Source organism: Cetorhinus maximus, chromosome 1, assembly GCF_964194155.1.
Source record: "Cetorhinus maximus chromosome 1, sCetMax3.hap1.1, whole genome shotgun sequence".
Classification (NCBI taxonomy): Eukaryota; Metazoa; Chordata; class Chondrichthyes; order Lamniformes; family Cetorhinidae; genus Cetorhinus; species Cetorhinus maximus.
The window spans coordinates 112,205,896-112,232,764 of NC_135879.1; the positions used below are offsets into that span (position 1 = coordinate 112,205,896).

Here is a 26,869-nt window from a genome sequence, read left to right on the forward strand (position 1 = left end):
AATAAATACCTTGCTTTAGTCGGTAGAAGACACTAATACCATTCCAATACTAAATAATCAAGGGGCAAAAGAGGGGGAGGTATATAATAACTATCGCTAGAGAAAAAGTACTAGGAAAACTAATGGAGCTAAAGGCCGATGAGTCCCCTGGACCTTCCTAGGATATTAAAGGAAGTAGCTACAAAGATAGGGGATGCACTGGTCGTAATCTTCCAAGAATCCTTAGATTCTGGATAAGTGCCAGAGGATTGGAAAACTGCCGATGTAACACCCTTATTCAGAAAGGGAGGGAGACAAAAAACAGGTAACTATAGGCCAGTTAGCTTAACATCTGTTATTGGGAAAATGTTACGGCCTATTATAAAGGATGTAATAGCAGAGCATTTAGAATCACATAATCTAATCAAGCAGACTCAGCATGGTTTCATGAAGGGGAAATCATGCCTGACAAATATATTTAGAATTCTTTGAGGAGGTAACAAGCAGGATAGATAAAGGGGAACCAATAGATATAACATATTTGGATTTCCAAAAGATGTTCGATAAAGTACCGCACATAAGGCTACTTAATAAGATAAGAACCCATGGTGTTGGGGATAGTATATTAGCATGGATAGAGGATTGGCTAACTAATAGAATACAGAGAGTTGGGATATTGGGGGCATTTTTGGGATGGCAACTTGTAACTAGTGGCATGCCACAGGGATCAGTACTGGGGCCTCAATTATTTAAAATATATATTAATGACTTAGATGAGGGAAGTGAATGTACTATTGCCAAATTTGTGGAAGATACAAAAGTAGGTGGGAAGGCAAGTGCTGAGGATGACACAAGGAGTCTACAGAGGGATATAGACAGGTTAAGTGAGTGGGCAAATAAGTGGCAGGTGGAATATAATGGGGGAACATGTGAGGTTATGCACTTTGGCAGGATGAATGGAGGAGCTGAATATTATCTAAATGGAGAAAGACTGCAGAAGGCTGCAGCACAGAGGAATTTGGGAATCCTTGTGCATGAATCCCCAAAAACATACAAGTTCAGCAGGTAATAGGTATGGCAAATGGAATGTTGGCCTTCATTTCAAAGGGATGGAGTATAAAAATAGGGAAGTTTTACTAAAACTATACAAGGCACTAGTTAAACCACAGCTAGAGTACTGTGAACAATTTTGGTTCCCTTATCTAAGAAAAGTTATCCTGGCATTGGAGGCAGTCCAGAGAAGGTTCACTAGGTTGATCCCAGGGATGGAGGGATTTTCTTATGAGGAGAGGTTGAGTAGCTTGGGCCTATACTTACTGGAGTTTAGAAGAATGAGAGGCAACCTTATTGAAACATATAAAATTCTTTGGGGGCTTGACAGGGTAAATGCTGAGAGGTTGTTTCCCTTGTGGGAGAGTCTAGGACCAGAGGGCATAATCTCAGGATAATGGGTCACCCATTTAAAACAGAGGAGAGGAGGAATTTCTTCTCTCAGAGGGTAGTGAATCTGTGGAATTCTTTACCACAGAAGGCTGTAGAAGCTGGGTCATTAAGTGTACTCAAGGCTGAGATAGATTTTTAATCAGTAAGGGAATCAAGGGTTATGGGAAAAAGGCAGGAAAGTGGAGTTGAGGATTATCAGATCAGCCATGATCTCATTGAATGGTGGAGCAGACTTGATGGGCAAATGGCTTACTTCTGCTGCTTTTCTGTTTGTCATGTTAACCCTGACAGATTAAAATGTAGAATGTATTTTATTTCTCAGTCTGAATGAGCACACAAATTCAGAGAAATAAAATTTAAGAAAAGTAAACACTAGACATTTACCATATTGATAATCATTGGTACATGTGGATGTATGGATTCACCAATTTCTTTTACAGGTTTTTTTAAAAATAAAGAGATCCTAATGATACTATGTGCACAACAATTGTGTGTGAAAATGATGACTGATTTCTTTTTTCTCCACGTTGCAAATTGCAGTAATTATAAAGACATCAGGGGCAGAATTTTTTGTTTGACGTGCGGGGGATGGGCCCCGCATGTCAGCGCGTAAAATGACGCGTGGTGACGTTGGACGAGCATCCCAACGTCACCGTGCGCCATTGCGATATTTCGCTGGGCAGGTGTACAATGAAGTTCGATGCGCGCCCGCCATTAAATAACGGGCTAGTTAAGGCCCTTAATTCGTCAATCGACGGCAATTTTCAGGCACCTGTGCGATCTTCAGGTTGGCGCACGGGCACAACAGGCAGGCGGGTAAGAGACTTTTTTATGAACCTCATCCATGGGCGGGATAAGAGGGCTCAGTGGGGTTGTCAATCTGCTTTGTGGAGTATTTATTGGAGATACTTTTTTAAACTTGCCTGTGTGATCTGCAGCAGTTCAGAATGAATTCCAGCAGCTTTCTGTGCACTTTGAACCTTCAGGTCAGCGCTGTGCAGTCTGTAATCTTTATCGGGCCTGCAGCATTCCGGAAGCCTCCCCTTAGCGTGGGTGTGAGTTCTGTCATGTCCACTGGAGGTAGCTCCTCTGAGGAGGAAGGGAGGGCTAGAATAAGGAGGAGGCCAGGAGTGCACATTCAGCCTCCTTTGGGAGTACCGCCGCAGGGCCAAGAGGTAGTCCAAGGTGGAAGGGGCTGCAGCAGACGCCACTATCCTGCTGCCAGGGTATACAGGCGGCGAAGCAGCTACCTCAATATGACTGAGGTGCAGTGCCGAAGGAGGCTGCGACTGTCAAGGGAGACAGTCAACTACATCTGTCAGATGATTGGCCCTGAGATCACCGCTAACTGTGTGGACGGACACCCCATGCCAGTGGCTCTGAAGGTCACAGTTGCCCTCAACTTCTATGCCTCTGGCTCCTTCCAGGGCTTGGTGGATGATCTTTGCGGTGTCTCCCAATCAGCTGTCCACACTTGTGTCAAGCAGGTTCAGGCGTACATTGGCCTTCATTCATTTTCACTGGGACCAGGCAAGCCACGCACAGTGAGCCAGAGGCTTTGCGGCCATTGCTGGCTTCCCCCGCGTCCAGGGTGCAATTGACTGCACACATGTGGCCATCAAGGCGCCAGCAGGTGAGCCCGGTGCCTTTGTCAACCAGAAGGGCTTCCACTCCATGAATGTGCAGATAGTGTGTGATCACAGGATGCTGATTCTACAAGTCTGTGCCAGGTACCCAGGCAGCTCTCACGACACCTACATCCTCAGACACTCCCAGGTGCCGGGGCTCTTCAGTGCTCCCGCCCGGCTGGATGGATGGCTGCTGGGTGACAAGGGCTATCCCTCAGAAGGTGGATCATGACACCTCTCCGCCATCCAACATCAGAAGCTGAGCAGCGGTACAATAGGAGCCACGCCACCACAAGGACTGTGGTCTTCTCAAGATGCGCTTCCAATGCCTAGACTGCTTAGTACTCCAGTACCCCCCAGATCGTGTGTTGGTGATAGTGGTTGCATGCTGCGCTCTCCACAATCTTGCGCTGGAAAGGGGGGCCACAGTGGACGATGAAGACATTGACGCAGTGGATGCGGCTGTACATGATGAGTCCAACACTGATTCTGAGGATGAGGAAGCACAGGGGAATGCTGAGGGGCTAAACGCTGACCCAGGACTACACCAAGGAGGTAGGGACGCCCGGGAGGCTTTAATCCAATGAACCTTCAGCTAGCTCAATACAAATGGATCAGCAGGACCAGCCCTGCCTGGGGCTTCCATACTTGGCACCTAAGTGCTAAATCTGCCAGGTCATCAGCAGGAACTAAGGGCTGTGGACATAAACTTGAATGTCCAAACAGACACTCATGACATTTATCTTAAACATGCAAATGCAGAACAAAGGAGCCACTCTCAGCGATGGTAACACATCTGATTTTTATTTTAAACATCAGATGTTCTCACAAATCCAAAACAAAACGTTAAGCAAGCAGAAAAAAATTATAAGTACCTAATCTCGGGCCAACACAAAAGCACCAGTGAGAAACCCGTGATGTGGCTAAGGTGCCTTATGCTTTTGTTTATGAGTGCTACATCTTGGTCCTGCCCCATCACTTGGATTGGCATCTGAGACAGCCTGCCAACTCTGCTGTCCTGTTGGCTTCGATGACCTTGGCGGTTGTCCTCTGGCCCGTGGAGCCTGTGCTGGGCCCGCCTGGGAGGGAGCTGCCAGTTGCACAGCTGGCATCTCCCCAGTCGTCGCAGCCTCACCCGATGAAGCAGTCACTGGGAGAGGGGCGGAGCAGCTGGTGCCCTAATCCGGAGCGCCGTGAGAGGAGCCCGCTGATACAACTGCCAGCTGCTGCGCCGATGTGAGGTCGCCTCAGACCTCCCTGCTCACCGTGGATGGATGGGCAACGAGCTGGGAAGCTTGAAGTCCACACCATCTTCCGCATTGGCACTGACCAGCTGTGGCTACTGGCGCTGTGAGGGCTTGCAGGTCCGAGCGTAACCCCAGGAGGACCTGATTGTTCTCCTGGAGGCGCCTCTCCAAGAGAGTTGCCACTCTCTCCATGGAGGAAGCATGACGCTCTGCCATGAAGCTCATTGCATCAGTGATACTCCGTGTGGACTCCTCCACCACAGACACCAAGCGAAGCACAGTCTCACGTATCACTCCCAGATGTTCCCACACATCCAGCCGCATTCCTGCAACTGCTGCGTAGGGCGACTCCAGAGGCACATCATCACGCACCGACTGAGCATATGCCTGGTCCCCTGCAGTCTTCCGACTGCTGGCGCCATTGGCATTCTTTGTCTCTGCCAGCTCCTCCAGCGATTGTGAAGTATCCTCTCCACTGTGCCCCAGGACACTGACCGATGTTCCAGTGCCCACTGAGGTGTTAGTATCTGCGCTGGTGGCTGCCTTGCAGAAATAGTGACGCAGGTGACACTTAAGGGCCCTCAGGTGTGAGAGGGGGCATCTGCAGTTCCTCCTGGCAGCCATGCCCTGAGGTTGCTGAAATGAACAACAAGGACAGTGGATCAGTTAGCGTGCACACAGTGACACACTTCATCCCTTTCCCCCCGGCTCATTATGTGCTCAACCTTCCAGAACCAATGGACACGAACGTTGTTGGGGTGGCAAATAGTGAGGAGGATAGCCTTACACTACAGGCGGATATAGACCGGCTGGTCAGCTGAGCTGATGAATGCTAAATGGAATGTTATGTGGATAAGTGTGAGGTGATGCACTTGGGCAGGACAAACAAGGCACAGGAATACACGATGAGTGGTAGGACCATGGAAAGTAAGGAGGATCAGAGGGACCTTGCTGTGCATGTCGACAGGTCCCTTAAGGTAGCGGGACAGGTACATAAGATGTTTAAGAAGGCAAATGCCACACGCCTTTTCTAGCCGAGGCATAGAATAGAGGAGTGGGGAGGTAATGTTCCAAGTGCAGAAAACGCTGCCTAGGCCACAGCTATAGTTCTGCATGCTGTTCTGAAATGTGCATTATGGGAGGGATGTGATTGGAGTGGAGAGAGTGCAGAGGTCGTTGACCAGGATACTGGCTGGGCTGGAGAGCTTGACTTATGAGGAGAGATAGCATAGACTGGGGTTATTTCCCCTGGAGCAGAGGAGATTGAAGGGTGAGATGATTGAGGTTTTTAAACTTATATAGATAGGGTTGACAGAAAGGAACTTTTCCCCTTGGCGGAGGGATGAGTAACTAGGTGGCATAGATTTAAAGTAAGGGGCATGAGGTTGAAAGGGGATATGATGAGCAACTTTTGCACACAGACTACTTTGGGAATGTGGAATGCACTGCCTGAAAGAGTGGTAGATGCAGAAACCTAACATGTAATAAGTATTTTGATATGCAGTTGTGATGCCATGGCATACAAGGCCACGGGCATAGTGCTGGAAAATGGGATTGGTACTTAGGAACGTGTTTGACCCACGCATCCTCGAAGGGCCGAAGGACCTTTTTCTATGATCCACACCTCTGACTCTATCACTCTGAGACCGAGCAATGTTGCAACAATAACAAATTGAACAATCATCAGTGCTATGGATGTTGGGAGGACATTGCAGATTTTACTGTTGGCCTCAAATACCTGGCTGCTCCACCCCAGCCTCACCGACACCAGTTGACCTGGGTGCATGGCACCTCTCAAGCTCCAGGGCCTCCTGTTCGAAGCGGCTTAACATCAGCAGCTGGGCCTGGCCGTCTCCAGCCCTCGAACGCTCAGACGCATTATGAGCATTTTTCTCCTGAAAAACAGAGAAGACCATTCATTGCGTCAACTTGCACATGTACTCTGCACGCGCACGCCGCACCCCAACCACAGTGGCCCATATCAGGCCTCCAGTGCCTCCTCTCCCCGCTACTGCTGATCAGTCACACAAAGGTAGTATGCCTGCTCCCAACCCCCCCCGCAACGGCCACCTTGGACACATTCTGCATACAGCACTTTAGGAAACAGTCTTTGCTCCCATAGCAAGGAGGTGCAACTACGTGCAGCGTCGAAGGCAGCAGATGGTTCGTGGCCACAGCACCTCGAGGCTCCCCTTCTACCATCTCATCACCATGAATAGGACATGTGCTGGAGTTCTGAGTATGCACCTAGCTGCATCCCCTGCAGGTTGCCCCCAGACTAGTCACGTGCAACTACGAGCAACACATAGTGTGGGGAGAACTCATCTCCTCATGAACCACTCAGGCTGATGTAAGCGTGGGCACTATCTGCTTGCCCACCCAGCATAGGAGAGATGCCCTACATGATTCAATGCAGTCACAACAGTAAGACTTGGAGGGGGGTGTGGGCCTCAAAGGCTAAGGCTACCTGCTCGGTTAAATGCTCAATGCCAACATGGTACTCACCCTGCCAGAGTGCAACAAATCGTTGAAGCACTTACGGCGCTGGATCCAGGTGCGCCGCACCATGTCGCGGGAGCTCACCACCTCCGCCACGTCCTCTCAGGCACATTTGGTCATGTGGGGGGGCCTCCTCCTCCCATCCTGGGGACCAACACCTCTCGCCGTGCTGCCACCTCCTCGAGGAGGGCAGCAAGGCATTCATCTGAAAAGCGAGGGGTGCACTGGCCCCCTGCTGGCCGACCCTGCAGCCTGCCCTGCTCCTGTGGTAGATCTTGCAGCCTGGCCTGCTCCTCTGCCCTTCACTCCAGCCTGGCCTGCTCAGCCGACTCTCTGTGGTGTGACCTCGAAGTGGCCATTGTGAGCAGCCTACAGGAGGCTGCCAGGCCTTCCTTTAAATTGGACCCGGCGGCCTGTGCAGGCCCGCCACCGCCAGCACACTCCTGCTATTAACGGGAGTCGGCAAATACGCTGGGCGGGTCTTAATTGGCCCATCCGCGTAAAATGGCGGCGAGGACCGGATCGCGGGTGCCAATTGGGTCCATGCCCACTCCAACTCCACCCGCCCGACAGGCAGAAAATTCTCCACTAGTAATTGAAGAGATTTCCCTTGATCAAATTAACTGATCATTCATCTCATTGCCATTTGTAGGATATTGATCTGCATAAATTGGTTCTCACTTTGAACCGTAAAACAACAGTCATGGAAGTGATTATTTTATGAAATGCTTTCAAACAATTTAATGTGATATATGAAAGTACTTATCAATTGTGATGGTATTTAAAATCTAAATTCTTTAGATATTATTGTTTCATGCGCACTTTTTTCCCGCCAGGTTGTTTCATGGTTCAGTAAGTCACAGACTGCAGTGGGATCAGCCACCAGAGACCGTTTGCTTTGACCCTCTTCTTACCACCTTAGCTGAGGTAAGACTGGTCCAATTTCACTATGCTTTTATTCTATACTTTACTGAACTATGTAGGCTCCAGCATCAATCCCTATAGCACTCCACTCAGTTCATTTCCTCAGCCTGGCATCACTTCAGTAACTAGTACCTGATGCCTTCTCTTTTTCAGCCAATTTCTTTAGCATATCTAAACTTTAGCTAACATAGGCATTTCCTGTTTGCGCAGCAGCCCCTCATGCATGAGGTTGGGCCAAAATCTGCGGAAAAAAGATGTCATCTGAATAATGCGTGCTATTATTAACGTGTAAATTGGCCTTCAAAATGTGGTGAAGAAGAATACAACATGAGTTGCAAATCATCACAAGTTGCTAATGATTATGCTGTTCCACTGTTAGCTTAGCAGAAATGACATGTCACCCATAACTTCTGTTAGTTTTATGAAGTTCCTGCATTTGCACTTTAATTTGTCATTAAAATTCTTTCGAGTTATCAACAGTCACAGATTGCAACTCTTTTGAGTACAATCACAGTTCCTGGTTTCCGGGAGTGGGACATGAACCCACAACCTTCTGATTCAAAGGCGAGGGTGCTATGGACTGAGCCACAGCTGACACCTCTAATTTGTCATTAAAAAAAAACTCTTTCGAGTTATCAACAGTCACAGATTGCAACCCTTTTGAGTACAATCACAGTTCTTGGTTTCCGGGAGTGGGACATGAACCCACAACCCTCTGAGTCAAAGGCGAGGGTGCTATGAACTGAACCACAGCTGACACCTCCCTAAATTTGTCATTAAACTTGCCATGGAATGTTAAGTCTAATAATTAATAGCCTAAGTACCTTTAGCTGATTGATAATTGCTAATGACTGACGATCAACCTCGTTAGCTCAGAAAATGAACAGTTCCAATACTGGAGTCTCATTTTTTCCCAAGGTACTGAATTGAGATTTCAGAAATGTCGAATTTAAAATGTTTCCTTTTTGTTTTGCTTTTCCTTCCTGTCTCTTTATTTCGCTGTCACTTAATCCCACATTTCGTTCCCTCTAATTTATCTTTCTATTCTTGATTTGACTTTAATTCACAGGATATGGGTGTTGCTGGCTAGACCAGCATTTGTTGCCCATCTCTAATTGCCCTTGAGAAGGTGGTGGTGAGCACCTTCTTGAACTGCTGCAGTCCATATGGTGTAGGTACACCCATTGTGCTGTTAAGGGGGAGTTCCAGGATTTTGACCCAGCAACAGTGAAGGAACGGCGATATATTTCCAAGTCAGGATGATGTGTGGCTTGAATGGAACTTGCAGAGGGTACCGTTCCTATGCATATTCTGTCCTTATCCTTTCTAGATGGATAGTGAATTTGGAAGGTGCTGTCGAAAGAGCCTTGGTGCGTTTCTGCAGTGCATCTTGTAGATGGTACACAGTGCTGCCACTGTGCATCAATGAGTAGAGGGACTGAATGTTTAAGGTGGTGGATGGGGTGCCAGTTAAGTGGGCTGCTTTGTCCTGGATGGTGTTGAGCTTCTTGAGTGTTGTTAGAGCTGCACTCATCCAAGCAAGTGGAGCGCATTCCATCACACTCCTGAATTGTAGATGATGGACAGGCTTTGGGGAATCAGGAGGTGAGTTATTCACAATGGAATTCCCAGCCTCTGAGGTGGGAAATCAACTTCCTTTCCAGTCCTTCTTCACTTGTGAGAAGGGATGATATACTAAATGAGGCAACAAATGAGGCTATATGCGTTGGGCTCAGAAATAAAAAAGGGGCAGTCACACTGCTAAGAGTGTACTATAGACCCCAAATTGTGGAAGAGAGTTAGAAGAGGAAATAAATAGGCAGATTTCTGAGTGCAAAAACAATAGGGAGGTAATAGTTGAGGACTTCAACTACCCTAATATCAATTGGGATACGAATGGTGTGAAGGGCACAGTGGGCACAAAATTCTTGAACTGTATTTAAGAGAACTTTTGTTAGCCAGCATGTAACGAGCCCAATGAGAGGGGAGGCGATTCTAGATTTAGTCTTAGGAAATGAAGTTGGGCAAGTAGATGAAGTAGCGGTGCGGGACCATTTTGGAGATGGTGACCATAATGCATTTAGATTTAGCATCATTATGGAAAAGGACAAAGATAGATCAGGAGTGAAAGTTCTAAATTGGGGGAAGGAAATTTTATGAAGCTCAGAGGTGAGCTGGTGAGAGTGGACTGGAAACAGCTATTAGAAGGGAAAACAGTGTCAAATCAGTGGGAAGTATTCAAAAGCGAGATTCTACGGGCACAGTGTAGACATGTCCCCACAAAAAAAAGGGTGGTACCATCAAATGTAGAGCCCCCTGGTTATCTAGAAGCATACAGGACAAGATCAGGCAGAAAAAGAAAGCTTATGACAGTCACAAAAGACTTGATACTGTAGAAAGCCTAGAGCAGTATAGAAAGTACAGGGTGAAGTAAAAATGGAAACTAGGAAAGCAAAGAGAGGATACAAAAAATATTGGCAGGTAAAATCAAAGAAAACCCAAAGATGTTTTACTAGTACATTAAGAGCAAGAGAATGACTAAGGGAAGGGTAGGGCCTATCAGAGATGTACATGGTAACTTGTGCGTTGATGCTGAAGATGTGGGCAGGGTTCTCAATGAGCACTTTGTCTGTCTTCACTAAGGAGAGGGATGATGCAGACATTCTAGTTAATGAGGAGGAGTGTGATACATTGGATACAATAAGCATGGTGAGAGAGCAAGTACTGGAGCGACTGACATCCTTGAAGGTGGGTAAGCCACCAGGCCGGATGGATTGTATCCCAGGCTGTTAAAAGAAGCCAGGGAAGAAATAGCGGATGCTTTGAGGATTATTTTCCAATCCTCACTAGATACAGGTGAGGTACCAGAGGATTGAAGGTCTGCAAATGTTGTACCGTTATTTAAAAAGTGTGGAAGGGATAGACCAGAAAATTATAGACCACTCAGTCTGACCTCTGTGGTGGACAAATTCTTGGAATCAATTCTGAGAGACAGGGTAAACTGTCACTTAGAAAGGCACGGGTTGATCAGGGACAGTCAGCATGGCTTTGTTAGGGAAAGATCGTGTCTTACTAACTTAATAGAATATTTTGAGGAAGTAATGAGGATTGATGAGGGTAGTGCAATGGATGTTGTCTGCGTGGATTTTAGTAAGGCATTTGACAAGGTCCCACATGGCAGACTGGTTAGAAAAATGAGATCCCATGGGATACAGGGGAAGGTGGCTAGTTGGGGCCAAAATTGGCTCAGCAACAGGAAACAAAGGGTAATGGTTCATGGATGATTTTGCGAATGGAAAACGGTTTCCAGTGGTATTCCACAGGGCTCAGTGTTGGGGCCCTTGCTGTTTGTTGTATATGTTAATGATTTGGACATAAATGTGGGAGGTATGATTGGGAAATTTGCAGATGATACCAAAATTGGCCATGTAGTTGATAGTGAAGAGGATAGTTGTTGTCTCCAGAATGATATCAATGTTGAGTTGAGTGGGCAGAAAAGTGGCAAACGGAATTCAGTCTGGAAAAGTGTGAGGTAATGCATTTGGGAAGGGCAAACAAAGCAAGGGAATATTCAATAAACGTAAGGATATTGAGAGGGGTTGAGGAAGTGAGAGACCTTGGAGTGCATGTCCACAGGTCCCTAAAGGTGGCAGGACAGGTGGATAAGGTGGTAAATAAAGCATATGGAATGCTTTCCTTTGTTGAACGAGACATTGAATACAAAAGCAGGGATGTAATGATGAAACTGTTTAAAATGCTGGTTAGGCCACAGCTGGAATTTTGTGTACAGCTCTGGTCACCACATTACAGGAAGGACATAATTGCTCTGGAGAGAGTACAGAGGAGATTTACAAGAATGCTGCCAGGGCTTGAAAATTGTAGCTATGAGGAAAGATTGGATAGGCAGGGTTGTTTTCCTTAGAATAGAGGAGGCTGAGGGGTGACCTAACTGAGGTGTACAAAATTATGAGGGGCCTAATAGGGTAGACAGTAAAGACTTGTTTCCCCTAGCTGAGGGGTCAGTTACCGGGGGGCATAGATTTAAAGTGATTGGTGGAAGGATTAGAGGGGACATGAGGAAAAACGTTTTTCACCCAGAGGGTGGTGGGCATCTGGAATTCACTGCCTAAATCAGTAGTTCAGGCTGAAATGCTCAACTCATTTAAAAGGTACTTGAATCTGCATCTGAAGCGCTGGTGCTGGAAAGTGAGATTAAAATGAGCGGCTAATTTCTTTTTCACCTTTTCTGGCCAGCCCAGACACGATGGGCTCAACGGCCTCTTTCTGCATTGTAACCTTTCTAAGGTTTTCAATTATTCTTTTTCAATCTGTAAATATCATTGATTAAGCAGTTATATGGTATATCCCATCATTCACCAAGGACCTAGATGTATTAAAAGCAAAATACTGCAGATGCTGGAAATCTGAAACTAAAACAAAAATTGCTGGAAAAAATCAGCAGGCCTGACAGTATCTGTGGAGGGGAAGACAGAGTTAACGTTTTGAGTCTGTATGACTCTTCATTAGAACTAAAGAGAAATAGAAACGTGGTGAAATATAAGCTGTTTAAGTGGGGTGGGACTAGTAGAGCTGGATAGAGAGCCAGTGCTAGGTGGAGGCAAAAGAGAGATTGCCAAAGATGTCATAAACAAAAGGTCAAAGGGGTGTTGACGGTGGTAATATTAGCTAAAGGATTAAGGATAGAAAGCAGAATGAGCAAGTGACAGATGGTCCTAGGGAGGGTAGGGCAGGGGGAAGGGATCGAATTAGGCTAAAAGGTAGAGATAAAACAATGGATGGAAATTTTTTTTTTAAATAATAATAAATAGGTGGGAAAATAAAAATATGTATATATAAAAAATATATAATAATTATTCGAAAAAAGGGGATCAAAAAGGGGGTGAAGATGGAGGAGAGAGTTCATAATCTGAAGTTGTTGAACTCAATGTTAAGTCCGGAAGGCTGTAAAGTGCCTAATCGGAAGATGAGGCGCTTTTCCTCCAGATTGCGTTGAGCTTCACTGGAACATTGCAGCAGGCCAAGGACGGACATGTGGGCGTGAGAGCAGGGTGGTGTGTTGAAATGGCAAGCGACAGGAAGGTCTGGGTCATGTTTGTGGACAGACCAAAGGTGTTCTGCAAAGCGGTCACCCAGTCTGCGTTTGATCTCTCCGATGTAGAGGAGACCGCATTGGGAGCAGCAAATGCAGTAGACCAAGTTGAGGGAAGTGCAAGTGAAGCACTGCTTTCATTGAAAGGAGTGTTTGGGCCCTTGGATGGTGAGGAGGGGGGAAGTAAAGGGGCAGGTGTTACACCTTCTGCGGTTGCATGGGAAGGTGCTGTGGGAGGGGGTTGAGGTGTAGGGGGTGATGGGGGAGTGGACCAGGGCGTCCCAGAGGGAGCGGTCTGTACAGAATGCCGATGGGGGCGGGGGTGAAAGGAAGATGTGTTTGGTGGTGGCATCATGCTGGAGTTGGTGGAAATGGCGGAGGATGATTCTTTGAATGCAGAGGCTGGTGGGGTGATAAGTGAAGACAAGGGGGACCCTATCATGGTTCTGGGAGGGAGAGGAAGGTGTGAGGGCGGATGCGCGGGAGATGGGCCGGACACAGTTGAGGGCCCTGTCAACCACCGTGGGTGGAAAACCTCGGTTAAGGAAGAAGGGAGACATGTCAGAAGAACTGTTTTTGAAAGTGGCATCATCAGAACAGATACGATGGAGGCGAAGGAACTGAGAGAATGGGATGGAGTCCTTACAGGAAGCAGGGTGTGAGGAGCTGTAGTCGAGGTAGCTGTGGGAGTCAGTGGGCTTGTAATGAATATTGTTGATGTGTTATTGCCCTGGCTGCACCGTTATCAACTTTTTCTTCCAGTGACTTACAGGGCAAAATATTTTTCAGCTAAAGTTTGGAGTAAAAATTCTATCCAACTAGGCATGCCACAAGAAGCCCCAATGTGGCCAATTGTGGCCCTTCATAAAAGGTGTTTTAATAGCCTAGGTATATCACGTCCAAAAGCTTTCCAAAGTCCGGCTTGTATTATCTGTCACAAGTTAAAGGAAGTTGATTAGGCAGAATCTGTCTTTTTTTGACGCTGGTTGCCATTTATGAGCTTACTTTAATTTTGATGATTTTCCAATTTGTCCTTAATGATTAATTCACCCTTTTGCCCATTATCAATTACCCTGTGGTTACTTAGATTCTTTTGGTGACTTGTATGAAAGTAGATAATACATTGGCTCCTTTAATTTTGACTTGTGTAAGCACTGACTCCCTCATACCAACCATCAGTAATTTCTGTATTTAATACATAATAACACATAGCGCACTTGGGAATATGCTGCTTGTCTGTGGTGGTTAACAAAGTTGACCCATCTGGCACAGCCTCCTCCATGGTCTACTGTTATGAAGCTATTAATGCACATAATATTATTGGAAAATATTTTTCTTTTAAAATAGAGGTTTAGTCTGTGGCTGTGTCTTAATTGGATTAAAGCTAGCTCGTCTGGGTGCTTTGATGTGTACTAGTTCTGAGATATAAGAGAGGTAGAGTGCATTTGCATTTTTTGAGTAGAGCATTCAAGAAGTGGGGTGAAATCTGGCACCTAGCTAGCAGAGACTAAGCAATGTTTATATTATTATAAAATTGGCACGATGAAGGGAGTTTCACTGTTAGAAGAGGTGGAGTTCAAAGAGGCTGGTGATACAATGAGAATTTACATTCAATAAGATGTGCTGGATATAACCGATATCAGTTTTCGTGTGTGCAGGGCAGAGGCAATGTAAGATCAAAGTAGCTGTAAGCCTACAACTGTCTGCACAGGAATCAAAATTTTGAATTCGTAAGATGAAAATGCTTTGCCTGGTATCTGGTTAAGTCTATGGGTGCTGTTGCCTTAATGGAGATTAGTCTGGGAATTTGTTAAAAGTTATGATAGTAGTTCTTTGTAGCCATGTGTATATATTTAACTTGTATAAATCAATAAATATCTCATGTATTTTGATATAAAACCTCTTGAGAACTGGTGACCTGATTCCTGAATTTAGAGTTGCATCTCAAACATACCACTTAAAATATAGGCTATGACAGTTGTTTAAAGTTTCCCTCAGGGATTTTTTAAGAACTCAGCTTTACCAACTGCTGGGTCATAACATCTACCTCTATGGGACTTTACTTGCTTGGCCCATTTCTACTTTTTTGAATGTAGCCAGCCATATTTCTTACCATTATCTCTTATCCCACTCTCAAGAAGTAATCTTACAGCTACTCAAGGTTCCATTTTTAGTTCCTTCCTTTTCCTCAATGACTTGTTCTCTGGCAATATTTTTCATAGACATGTGGTCAGCTTCCACATGCTTGTTGATGATACATAGTTTTACTCTCTATTACCACCTTTGACTCCAAAACCACCACTGTGCTATCAAATTATCAGGCATCAATTGTGAATGAACCAAAAGTCCCTCCAACATTGGCAAGACCGAAGTCATCCATTTTATTCCAGCCAAGAAGTCCACATCTTTGCTCCTGACTTCATCCACCTGCTCACAGGCAGAAAAACTGCAACATCTTGTTTCACCTTGAGCTAAGCTTCAAATCGATCTCGAACTGCTTATTTCCATGTCACATACCTTATCTCAGCACATCTCTGCCACCAATGAAACCATTCTCCAGCAATCTCCTCAGTGGTCCCCTGCAATCCACTCTATATAACAGCCAGTTCATACAAAACTTTTGTCTTCTCACTCCCCAATGCAATGAATTCAAGATCCTCATCTCTATTTACAGATTCCTTCATAGTCTCATTCTACCCTACTACTGTAACTATGTTCCAACCTCAGCCCTTTCATTTCTATTTCTGCCCTTCTGTGCATTTCCCTCTCTGCATTTCCTCTCTCCTTTCAGACAAGGCACAGTCATTGTCCCATTTAGAATTCCTTCTATCTTTGCTTATGAGACTGATGTAGTTGCACCTCAGGCACATGACATATGTCAGCACCTCAACACCAGAATACACAGGGAGAGGCATTTCCATTTGCATTTCATAAAGAAGCATTACTTGTGAAGACTTTGCTTTCCAAAGGAAGCCATTGTTGAGATGTGGCACGTGCCAGGTGAGATTCATTCAGGCATCAGAGACATAATTGAGAACTCCTTTGTTATGTTCTGTTGTGCATCCAAAACAGTGTTTTGTGTTGTGGTTCCTTTAAGTTGGTGCAGGTCTTTAAATTGTGAAACAGCAGACTAATTTCTGAACACAAATAGTGAGCTCCAGTAAGTTCCGAATCTGCTCCATTTTCCTGCTCAGGATTTTGCCCTAGTAGCAAATCTAGATTTGATACTTTCAAAACCAATGTAGAGAACTCTGACTGTGATGCAGTAATTTTTGTTTTGTGCTGAGAAGCTGTTTGAATTATATCAATTTATACTTGTCAAGCAACTATCAATGGGGGAGGATTTTCTCTGTTCTGAAAAATATCAAAACCAGTGTTTAAAAATTAGTTTGTGATTTTGTTAAGCATAGCACACTTCTCTGTGTTTATAATTTACGACCTCGCAACACAATAACATTCCATGATTTTCTCTGTTATCGATTGTTTCACCTCAGTACGTCTATTGATTTAGATATGATTTGTAGATCTCTATTTTATTAAAATCCTATTTTAAAATTTAACTTTCAAGTTTTTATGTCTGAGACCCTCAAATTCTGAAGATTTATTTTCTCAATTTCTCCTGCACCACTGTTGCACAGTCCTTTTATGTTAGGCTGCGTTCGGTGCCAACACCGCAGTCAACGCTGGGCATGTGCAATTGATTCTGTTGCTCCGTTATGTCATAGAGAGCGATGGAGTTGACAGCGGCCAGGATCAAAAATGGTGCCGCTCAAATAATCACCCAATGATTTTGTAGCTTTGAGTTATTGGGTACATCCGTTACTTTCGTCCCTACATCTGCACTTTGTATTTAAAGACAACATTCCCATTAATCATTCTTTGCCTAAAACTTTGAATGGTTTAAAGCTGGTTTGTGCTCAGCCACTGAGCCCCAATAACGTCTGTATATTGAAAGCAGGCTCAAAGTGGCAACAGCTTATAGATAGAGAAAATGTAGCCTGAAAAGCTCCTGTTTTCTCTTCCTGACCTTCTAAGTCAGATGTGTTTGAGTACGTTTTGCAAAACAATATGAGAATTGAATTGCACTCAGAGATTTGCCCTCTTATTTATTAACAGTCTCTTACAAACAGCTCTGGAGCTTTGGAACTATTCATGCCTGCCTAGATGTGTACTGGCAGGCTGGGCACTGCAAAATGACATCATTGGCGTTCTGCATATGCGCAGGCCAGTGCACATGCGCAGACTGGACATCTTGCATTGGCAACTACTGTTAGTGTTTATTTTGATAGTAAGACACAGGGAAAATGTTGCTCCAGTAGAGACAGCAACTTATGACTACCAGTCTTCCCTGTATTTTCATGAGCCCATTAGAAAGCTAGTACGATGGAAGTCTGTGTTGCATTGCTTCTGACCACTTACTCGAAGAGTGCCCAGTACCTTCTGGTATTGTGTTACTACTCTAGTCCCAATGACATATTGGCCAGGATTTTCCGGTCGCCAGGCGGGCCCGGGAGCAGTCGGGAAGCTGACCGCCGCCCACAATTTCACGCTGGCTGGCCAATTAACGACCAGCCAGCGTGAAACAGGCACTGCAGTGCTCAGCGCTGCTGGGGTTGGGGGGGGCGGGCAGGGAGGAGCATGATTGCTAAAGTTCGCACATGTGTGCGGGTGCATGCCGTAAAAGCTCCCTGAGGCACAGAGCTGCCTCAGGGAGCTGAAGATCTTCAGCAATCAAAATAAAGAAATGAAAAACAACAATAACATGCCCCGTCACGTGACTCTGTCACATGAGCAGGGACATGTTAGATAGGAGCACAAAAAGTGTTTAATTTTTTTTAATCACTGGTCGAAACCTCATCCTGTCCATGGATGAGGTTTTGCCAAAAATGCAAAGGCCGCTTGGTCTTTTCGCCCGACCGCTAACCAAATGGTTGGACAGACAGTGAAAAATTTCAATCAATTAGTTAATTAGGGGCCTTAATAAGCTGTTTAATTGTCAGCGGGCGTGCTGCCGACTCCCGTGCGCGCCCACTGACTGAAATATCGCGCGTCATTTTACGCTGGTTCGGGTTGGAGCCGCCCAATGAGCAAAATATTTTGCCTATTGTCTGTGTGGTGAAGTAAATGATGTTTTCCCTGGCATCCAAGACTCAGTTTCTTTTGAGTTTCCAAACTGCTTTTGGAGGCAGCACAGAACTATAGCTTTGAACCTTCTGACTTTCCGGTGGACTCACCAGAGACCATTACTGCACTGCAAGAGACAGTGATGCTAACAGTTGTGGGATTCCCCTTAATCATCAGTTTCCTTGTGCCTTAAAAGTTGGGGACACTCGGTTGTGGTAATGTAAAGTATACTTGCTGATACTTCTGACACCTTTATTCTATATAATTTAATGTAAAATAATATACAGTGCGGAAATAGACCATTAGGCACAACTGGTCTATGCTAGTGTTTATGATCCACACTTGCCTCCTCCCACCCATTAAAATTACATTATTCACATTTGTTTTATGCTTTCAAATTTTGTGTATGATGCTGTAGTTTTTGTTTATGACAATGTAGTTTTGCAGTCCACAGCCTATTCCTGCTGGAGCAGAATTACATGAACTTTACGAGGAATTCTTTGTGAAATATTTATTCCCAAGCTGCCTTTAACAAGCAGTTCAAAACATGAAACACAGTAGTAAGTGCAACTGAGAGTGTACAGATGTTGTTTATAATAGGTGACATTTTTGTAGATTAAGTTCCTCTGTAAGGGTTTGTTTGTTATATTGGAATGCTTATAGTTACAATTTTGTAAATATTTTCCTGGATTATTCCTTTAAGAGGTATATGGTTGACAAACTGTCTCAAGACATAACGTCCCAACACTAATAATACAATAAAACTAAAGTGTTAAATACTTGTTAAAATGTTTCATGTTTGCATTGCATTAAAAAGGAAGTAATGAAGCAACATACCATTTATATGTTATTTTGGTGAGAGGTCAATTATGGATAAAGTCTACTATTTTAGTTATCAAACATTTTCTGTCATACCCAGTATGAAATTGCAAAAGCAATTGTGTTGGATATCATTCTGCTTAGTTCAAGGACGCATTAACCTCAGAAGATCTATAGAATGCAAACAAAGTATTGAAATTGCTTTGACCACTGGGTGGTGGTGTTGTATTTTAAAGAATATACCTTGTTGAATCAAAATACAAAGTATGTTTGAAAAAGCCAGTCTCCAGCTTTACATAATGTTTTACCTGTTATCCTACATAGGGATTAAGAGAAACTAAACACCCATACACATTTGTAGCCAAGGAAGGTTTCAAAGAATTGCTGGAGGTTGAAGATGCTGCTGAGAAAGCTATTCCACTAGTTCCAAAGGTGATTCCAAAGTTAAAAGCTGCTCTGGTAAGTATTTTAGTAGAACGTTCACAACTGACAAATATACTAATAACAACTGACATTTTCCATTTTGTAATCTTCTATGTATTCCATTTGGATACTTTGTTGGAATTTGATTTTGGAAGAATGAGACGCAACTTTATTGAAAATTAAGATTTTGAGGGAGCTTGATAGGGTAGATGCTGAGAGGATGTTTCCTCTTTTGGGGGAACCTAGAATGAGGGGGCACGGGTTAAAAATAAGGGGTCTTACACTTAAGACAGAGACGAAGATGAATTTCTTCTCTGAGGGTCATTAGTCTTTGGAGTTCTCTTCCGCAGAGCAGTAGAGGCAGCGTCATTGAATATATTCAAGGCTGAGCTAGACAGATTTTTGATCGACAAGGGAGTCAAGGGTTATGGGGGGACAGACAAGAAAGTGCAGTTAAGGCCACAATCAAATCAGCCATAAACTTATTGAATGTTGGAGCTGGCACAATGAGAATGGCCTACTTTGGTCCAATTTCTTATAATTATGGTCTTATTATGATTATAAATAGGGATGTGAACATAACAGCGCTTTTGCCCCTGTAAAGCATTGCTATAAAACACTAACTAAAACATCAACCATCTTAGAAGCCAATGTGACAATAGATTCAAATTTAGAGCCACCCTGTTGTTGTTCTTGCATATATGTTGAATATAATCCCAAGAAAATATAAAGGTTTCTGTGTGTTCAGTTTGTGGTAACCTGGGTTTATGTACTAATAGGTTATTTTAATTAGCCTAATTTCTACCCTCAAAGCTAAACCTAAGACCAGAAAATGAATACAAAACATGTGTTGTATTAGTAATCATTGGTTTTGGAAAACACTATTTTGGCATTTTAATTCCCAAATTTATTACAGGTCACAAACTAAAATTTTTAAAAATCTTTGACAAAGTGTTGCAGGGATTACATGCATGTATATGCATTAGAATTTCATTTATTCATTCATGTGTGCTTAGCCCGAAGGCAGGACCTAAGCTCATTGTCTGGCATCCATTTGTGCAGGACTGGTAACCCAGAGACCCAGGATAATGCTCTGGGGGCCTGAGTTTGAATCCCACCATGGAAGATAGTGGAATTTGAAATCAATAAAAATCTGGAGTTAAAACTCTAATGATGACCATGAAACCATTGCCAATTGTCATAAAAACCCACCTCGTTCACTAATGTCCTTTAGGGAAGGAAGTCTGCTGTCCTTACCTGGTCTAGCCTACATGTGACTCCAGTTCCACAATAATGTGGTTGACTCTTAAAATGTCCTCTGAACATTGGCAGTTAAGGATGGGCAATAAATGCTGGCCTAGCCAGCGATGCCCACACCCCATGAACGAATGAAAGAAAAAGAAATTTCCCCCAATTAAATATCTGATAGACTGAAGCCATTATCTCTTGTTCTTGTTCCATCAACTCCATTAAATTCCCTGTCTACTGTCCAGGAGTTTGCAACCTTTGTGTTTGTTTTTAACCCTGAGATGAGCTTCTGAGATCATAACCTCTCCATCATCAAAGTTGCTGACATCTACCTCCATAACTTCCTCCATAACTTTGTCTGTCTCCACCCCTGCCTCAGCTCATCTGCTGCTGAAACCCTTGTTCACGCATTTGTTCATGGGAGACTGGGGGTGGGGGAGTGAGGGAGTGGAGCCAGCACTCCAGGCAGGCTGAGAGGCCCTGTCTGCCTGTTGATTCAGCTGCAGCCACAGCCCTCACTGTGAAAGGATTCCCCCTCCACAATGGTGGCCCAGCTGCTGAGGGGATTTCTATTTTAAATTTAAAAACGTTGGACAGAGGGTGCCTCCATCTTGGGGTCCCTGCTCTCTTACTTACCTTGAAGGGCCAGTTTCTGTTTCTTCAGAGCTAAAGGGCCTCTTATTGGCCATCCAGCCTCAAGAGCCTGCCTGCCATCCTTAATTAAATGGCAAGCTGTCCTCTGGTCACTAATTGGCTAATTTGGGGGAAATCACATGGAGTGACTGTTTGCCATGCAGTGTGGGCTTCTGATCCAATTTGAGCCTTACAGAAGGGTCCTGAAGCTCATGGGGTACATCCTCCCCCATTATGCAACTGTTGAGAATTTAATATCTTATTTTTAACAGAAGAATTATTAGATCTAATTTCTTTGAAGACTTTTTCTAATGTTTTTGAAAGAAAGCTTGTTAGCGTTTACACCAAAGCTCACTCCTCGATTTTTTTTTTTTTCTTTCAATCATTTATTAAATAGAGCAAAATTTCTGTTATCCGGCACTCTACCAACTGGAATTCTCTATTAACTGGAATTCTGGGGTTGGGTCTGTTTTTTGATTGGACATGTCAAACTCAGTGGTAATTGTTATTGGCAGCCTGTCCTCACTGCAGTCTCGGCCCCCCTCTGCTCTGCAGCACCATCTTCCCTTGGCGCCGTTACTCAATTCGCGCGCTCCAGCACCTTTCGCAACCTCAAAAACTGCATGATCATCTTGGAGCTTTCTCATTGAATGAAAACCTGGAACTCACTTTACAGCTCAGTTGACCGGCCTATTTGATTAACCTGCACCTGCCATTCCTGGAGCCTGCCAGATAACAGAAATTCTGCCTGTAATTATAATTGATGACTCTCAATGGAACAATTTCACATTGAATTGTTACATCATCATGTGGTTTAGTTACAATGTCAACATGAGAAAGGGCGGTACGTTGTGGACTGAAAATCTCCATCTTATCATGATAGGGATTTCTTTGAGGTTGTGACAGCCCAAATAGACTATGGTAAGCTATGAAGTAGTGTACTTCAACTTCCCAAGTTTCACATGATAGATTATTGATTAAATTCAAAGCTGTGTGGATTCAGGGTAAACCCTGGAAATGGATCAGAAACTGGCTGAAGGCTGGAAAACAATGAGTACTCATTGGAGTAGCTAGATCAGAGTTTGGATGGGGGAGACATAATACTGAGTGATTACCAAAGGGCATGGATTCAAACTGGCAAGAGGTAATTTTAGGACTGGTATCAGGAAACTATTCATCCCTTTAAGTGTGATTAATATGGAGAAAAAGTGCAGATAGAGTAATGGTGACAAAAGGCATGAAATATTTTAGAAATGATGAGATGCCAAAATGGGTAGATATTCATATCTCTCTGGATGGATGAATTATATTACTCTATATAAATAAAACTATATCGTTAATATTGTATGGGGTAACCGGGGCAAGAACCAGTGACATAACTGGTGTATGTAAGAGAAACGGAAGTTTCACATAACTTAGCTTGTTGCTGTATGAAGCGATGGCGACACATTATTCCTTTATTTAAAAAACTACAGTGCTCATTAACCGGTGTATGTGTGCTAAAATGAGTTTTTAAGTGTTTCTGTTTTATTATGCAGTATTAGAGCTTTGAATAACATTAAGAGGAGTGTAGTTAGCAATTAGACTGCACAGTAGCTAGTAAAAAGTCAATTAATTTTCAACCTTAGACATTTGAGCAATGTTTTTTATCGTTGCTGCTCTTCTCCCTAAAGGCACATTCAGATGTTGAGGTTTTTGAAAGAGGATTGCATGCCTTGGTCCAGCTGAGTGCTGTTGTTGGTCCTGCAGTAAATGGCCACCTTAAACATCTGTTGACTTGTGTAAGTATTTACAGTTGTATTCTAAGACGACTCCTGTTGCTGTGAGTTTTTATTGTGCTTCAATATCTTAATATTGATTCCTTTGGTAACTAAGGATCTGTTTAAATTGCAAACCAATTTGCACCTCAATGCTAGAGTTACATATGAATCTGACTCAAATCTGCCTTGATTCCAGAGAGAAATAACATGAGTCTCCTTGCAGAAAGTAGTCTCTCACTACTTAACTTTGATTCTGCATAGGGTGTAACTTCAGTTGAATAATAAACCTGGCTTTAAAAACTGCCCCTTTCTAAACATTTAAATCTTAATTAATGACAGATGAGACCTGCACCTGACTATATGCACACACGTCTAGAACTCTTTGCTGAGCAGAAAAGTTGGAGTCCCAGTCAGGAAATGTAAATCGGGTTCTATCTGAGACTGAAAGTAGCTGCTGTATATACACATTGCAATATTACTGCCTGGTCAGTTTTGAGAGCCAAATTCATTGCAAGTACAACCCAATTAAATTCAAGTTTCTAATTAAAATCAAAATTTCCCTTCAATTATTAGCGCAGTTCTGGAACAATTTGGCGAGGCTAAACAAACAATTGTCTGCCTTCAGTAACCTGATCATCAAAAAAATATGGGACAGAAATTCAGTGTTGTTTTTACGCCCATTCTAAAGTGTAGATTAAACATGTATAGAATTGGCTGCTGACGGTAGACATGCCTGTCCCAAAGTGGTGCATGTTAGCCCAATGATGTTTGGGGCCAAGTGGCTTCGCTGCTTAATGCTACTGCTCTTGCAGTTGCAACAAGGCCTACTAAAAATTGAAAGTGAGCCCTGTGTCTCCAAACAACTTGCAAAGGTTTTAACAGTAGTGGTTCTCAAACATTTTTGGTTGAAGGCCTCTTCAAATATATTCGTCATCATGGATTCTCCCAGCTGAATTATGATACTGTGTAATATTCATAATATGGAAGTGCTGCCTGTAAAGAGTGTTTTAATAATGTTTGTAAGAAAACAGTTATTTACCTGTGTACATATCAGTGAGATGGGTGTACTGCTTGCAGGTACAGGTGTTTGTCAAATTTAAGAGTTAATATGTGCTTCCTTATAGGTGCACCACTAATAAACTAACTTAAACAAAAAATTTACAGGATCCTTCACTCGGGCAAGTTGCTAAGACAAACAGAATTTTACCTCCTTAATGTTAATTGAGGACGACAGGTTTTAAATCAATTAAGTAAATAAAGGTAATGAGTGCCCCCTCTTAAAGGGGCACAGACTAATAAACGGCCCTGCTACCTTCAGAAATCTGTGAACATGAACTCCAAGGACCCTCTTGTTCCTTTACACTTTATTGTGGATTCCCTTCCCTTCTTGTTCACCCCAAATGCATTACCTCACACTTTTCTGGATTGAATTTCATTTGTCACAGTTCTGCCCACCTGACCATTGATAGCTTCCTGCCTAACTACAGCTAGTCTATAGCGTTCTTCCTCATTATGAACTACACGGTGGATTCTTGTATTATTTTTGTATCAGACTTCATAATCATGTTCCCAACATTTAATTTGCAAACTTCTTAATCATGTCCTCAAATCATTGATTTATACTAGGAAAAGCATGGGACCTAATATTGTGCTTTGCAGAAACCCATTGGAAACAACTTTTCAGTCACAAAAACACCCACCAATCATTACCTTTTGCTCCCTGCCATTGAGCCAATTTTGGATCCAACTTGCCGCTTGAATGTTTCAAGCGAGAACCGAGCCAAATACAATGGCTCAGATCTTCCATGAAGCAGCAATCATCATCAGATTGCCACCCCACTCGAACTTTTCAATGCCCCCACACTGCTCTGCATTTCTGGCAGGGTCTGCTGAGCCCGGTTTCTTCAGAAATGCAGACTGTACAGTCCCATGCAGAACTCCCATCACAGTGCTGTAGTGTCAGGGACAGAAGACAAGCCACATCTCCTTTTTAGAGCACAAGCTGTAGTAGGTTTAAATGTCTTGTGTGATTGCTAGTGATTGGGTGAATGTTAGTGAATGGACAGGGTGGTAAGGTGGTAGGTGCGTGAGGTGGCAGGTGGGTCTGGTCAAGGAGGTAGTCAGGGCTGAGGGTTAGCGTAGTTGAGAGAGGTAGGGTCAGGTAGGGTGAGGTTGGCCAGGGTAGTCAGGGCATCAGGGGTACTTAGGTGGTCGAGGGGGGGTAGTCGGTCAGGTCGGGGTGGGTGTTGGTTGATGGGTCGGAGGTAGTTGGTGGTCGAGGGTTAATGTAATCGAGAGGGATAGTTGGATCAGGGTGGTTGGTCAGGGACTTGGTACTTAGTAAGAGGGTTGGGAGGGTAATCGGGGTCGAAGGGGGTCTTGTTGGGGGAGTCAGTGTGAGTGATTGGAGTTCAGTTCTGTGGTTACCCAGGAGTTAAACTAGGATTTCTCTAACATTTCCTGGATAACTATTCAGTAAGTCTCACAGAACTGTCCAAAGTCTCCAACTCTAACTCAGAGCCTGAGACATTGTGGAGGGTCCCAACCTAGGCTGCAAAAGGAAATGGGAGTGGAGAATGCCTTAATCTTTCAATTTTCCCTCGATATAGCAGTGGTGCCAGATGATTGGAGAGTGGTAAATGTGACACCCTTATTCAAGAAAGGATGCGAGGACATTCCTAGTAACTACAGCCTGCTCAGTTTAATATCAGTGGTGGCTAAGGTTTTAGAAGCAATAATCAGGGGGAAAAAAATTAAAACTTGGAGAGGTTTGAATTAATTAAGGAGAGCAGCACGGATTTGTAAAACGCAGATCGTGTTGACTAATCCAATTGATTTTTTTGATGAAGTAACTAAGAGGGTTGATGAGGGAAATGCACTGGATGTTGTGTATATGGATTTAAGAAAGTGCTTGACAAAGTACCACATAAAAGATTAGTTAACAATGTCGAAGCTCATGGAATTGGAGGGTCAGTGTCAACTTGGATAAATAATTGAGTTAAGAATAGAAAACGGCGAGCCATGGGATAGGATGTATTGGATGGTGAGGTTAATTGGCTGGAGATGGGACTTCTACCCCTCACTCAGGAAGAAGTCCTGTCTCAGAGAGCTGACAGCCAATCAGATTGGCTGGCAGCTCTGTAGCACCAGCAGTGCCTGTGGCAGCAGTGGCCAGGACTGGGACTGCAAGCAGTTCCCAGATGGTTAGGGTGGCAGGTGGGTGAGGTGGCAGGTGATCCAGGACCAGGTAAGTGTGGGGGGTTCTCACAGCAGGGAGGAGAGGTGAGACCTGCGAGGGGGTTGTGGGTCCTGATGGACTGATGGAGAGGTCGGGGGTGGAGGGCGCACTCACAGCAGACTTTTGGGGGGTGTGGGGCATCCAATGTGGAAAGGGTATCCTCCCACCAAGGCTCAAGCAGAGTGACCTGCCGGGCTTCCTTGCCACCACCACTGCCCCACCAATGACCCTGAATTCCTCCCACCAGCCTCCAAAACTGATTGGCCAGAAAGGGGGTTCAATTGGGGTGAGAGCGGGCAGACTAGGACTTGCCCAACCCAAGTAAAATTGCGGACAGGTCAGGGTTGGCGGGAAGGCAGCTGATGGACCACCCCAGAAATTTTACAGTGGTGTTTCCCAAGAATGAGTGATAGACCACTGCTTTTTTGATATAGAAATTATTTAGATATTGGAATACAAAGTAAAATTTCAAAATTTGCAGATGATCCCAAACTTTGGAGGTGTGGCAAACATTGAAGATGATACTAATCGATTGCAACAGGACATACATATGCTAGTAAAATGCACAGATAAGTGGCAGATGGAATTTAACACAGAGCAGTTCTAAAGAGCATGCAGGGATACAGGGACCTGGGGGTTCATGTGCAGAGATCTTTAAAGGTGGCAGGACATACTGAGAGAATAATTAGCAAAGCATATGGAATCTTAGATGTCATATTTAGAGGTATTGAGTACAGGAGCAAGGAAGTTATGCTGAATCTTTATAAAGCTCTGGTTAGGCCACAACTAAAGTA

The 26,869-nt window shown here is 44.0% G+C and overlaps 1 protein-coding gene across 9 annotated transcripts in view; it reads left to right on the forward strand.

The window, feature by feature from the left end:
- Positions 1–26,869, forward strand: part of LOC144682832 (PACRG-like protein) — an 81,908-nt gene that overhangs the window by 28,899 nt on the left and 26,140 nt on the right. For 6 of the 9 annotated variants that reach the window (XM_078545640.1, XM_078545669.1, XM_078545606.1 and 3 more), the window contains 4 exons: positions 7,633–7,723; positions 10,364–10,468; positions 19,098–19,232; positions 22,751–22,858. In XM_078545640.1, coding sequence (XP_078401766.1) covers positions 7,633–7,723; positions 10,364–10,468; positions 19,098–19,232; positions 22,751–22,858 — 439 coding nt within the window. The remainder of the gene's footprint in view (positions 1–7,632; positions 7,724–10,363; positions 10,469–19,097; positions 19,233–22,750; positions 22,859–26,869) is intronic. The other 3 variants (XM_078545658.1, XM_078545679.1, XM_078545650.1) reach the window with 1 other exon arrangement.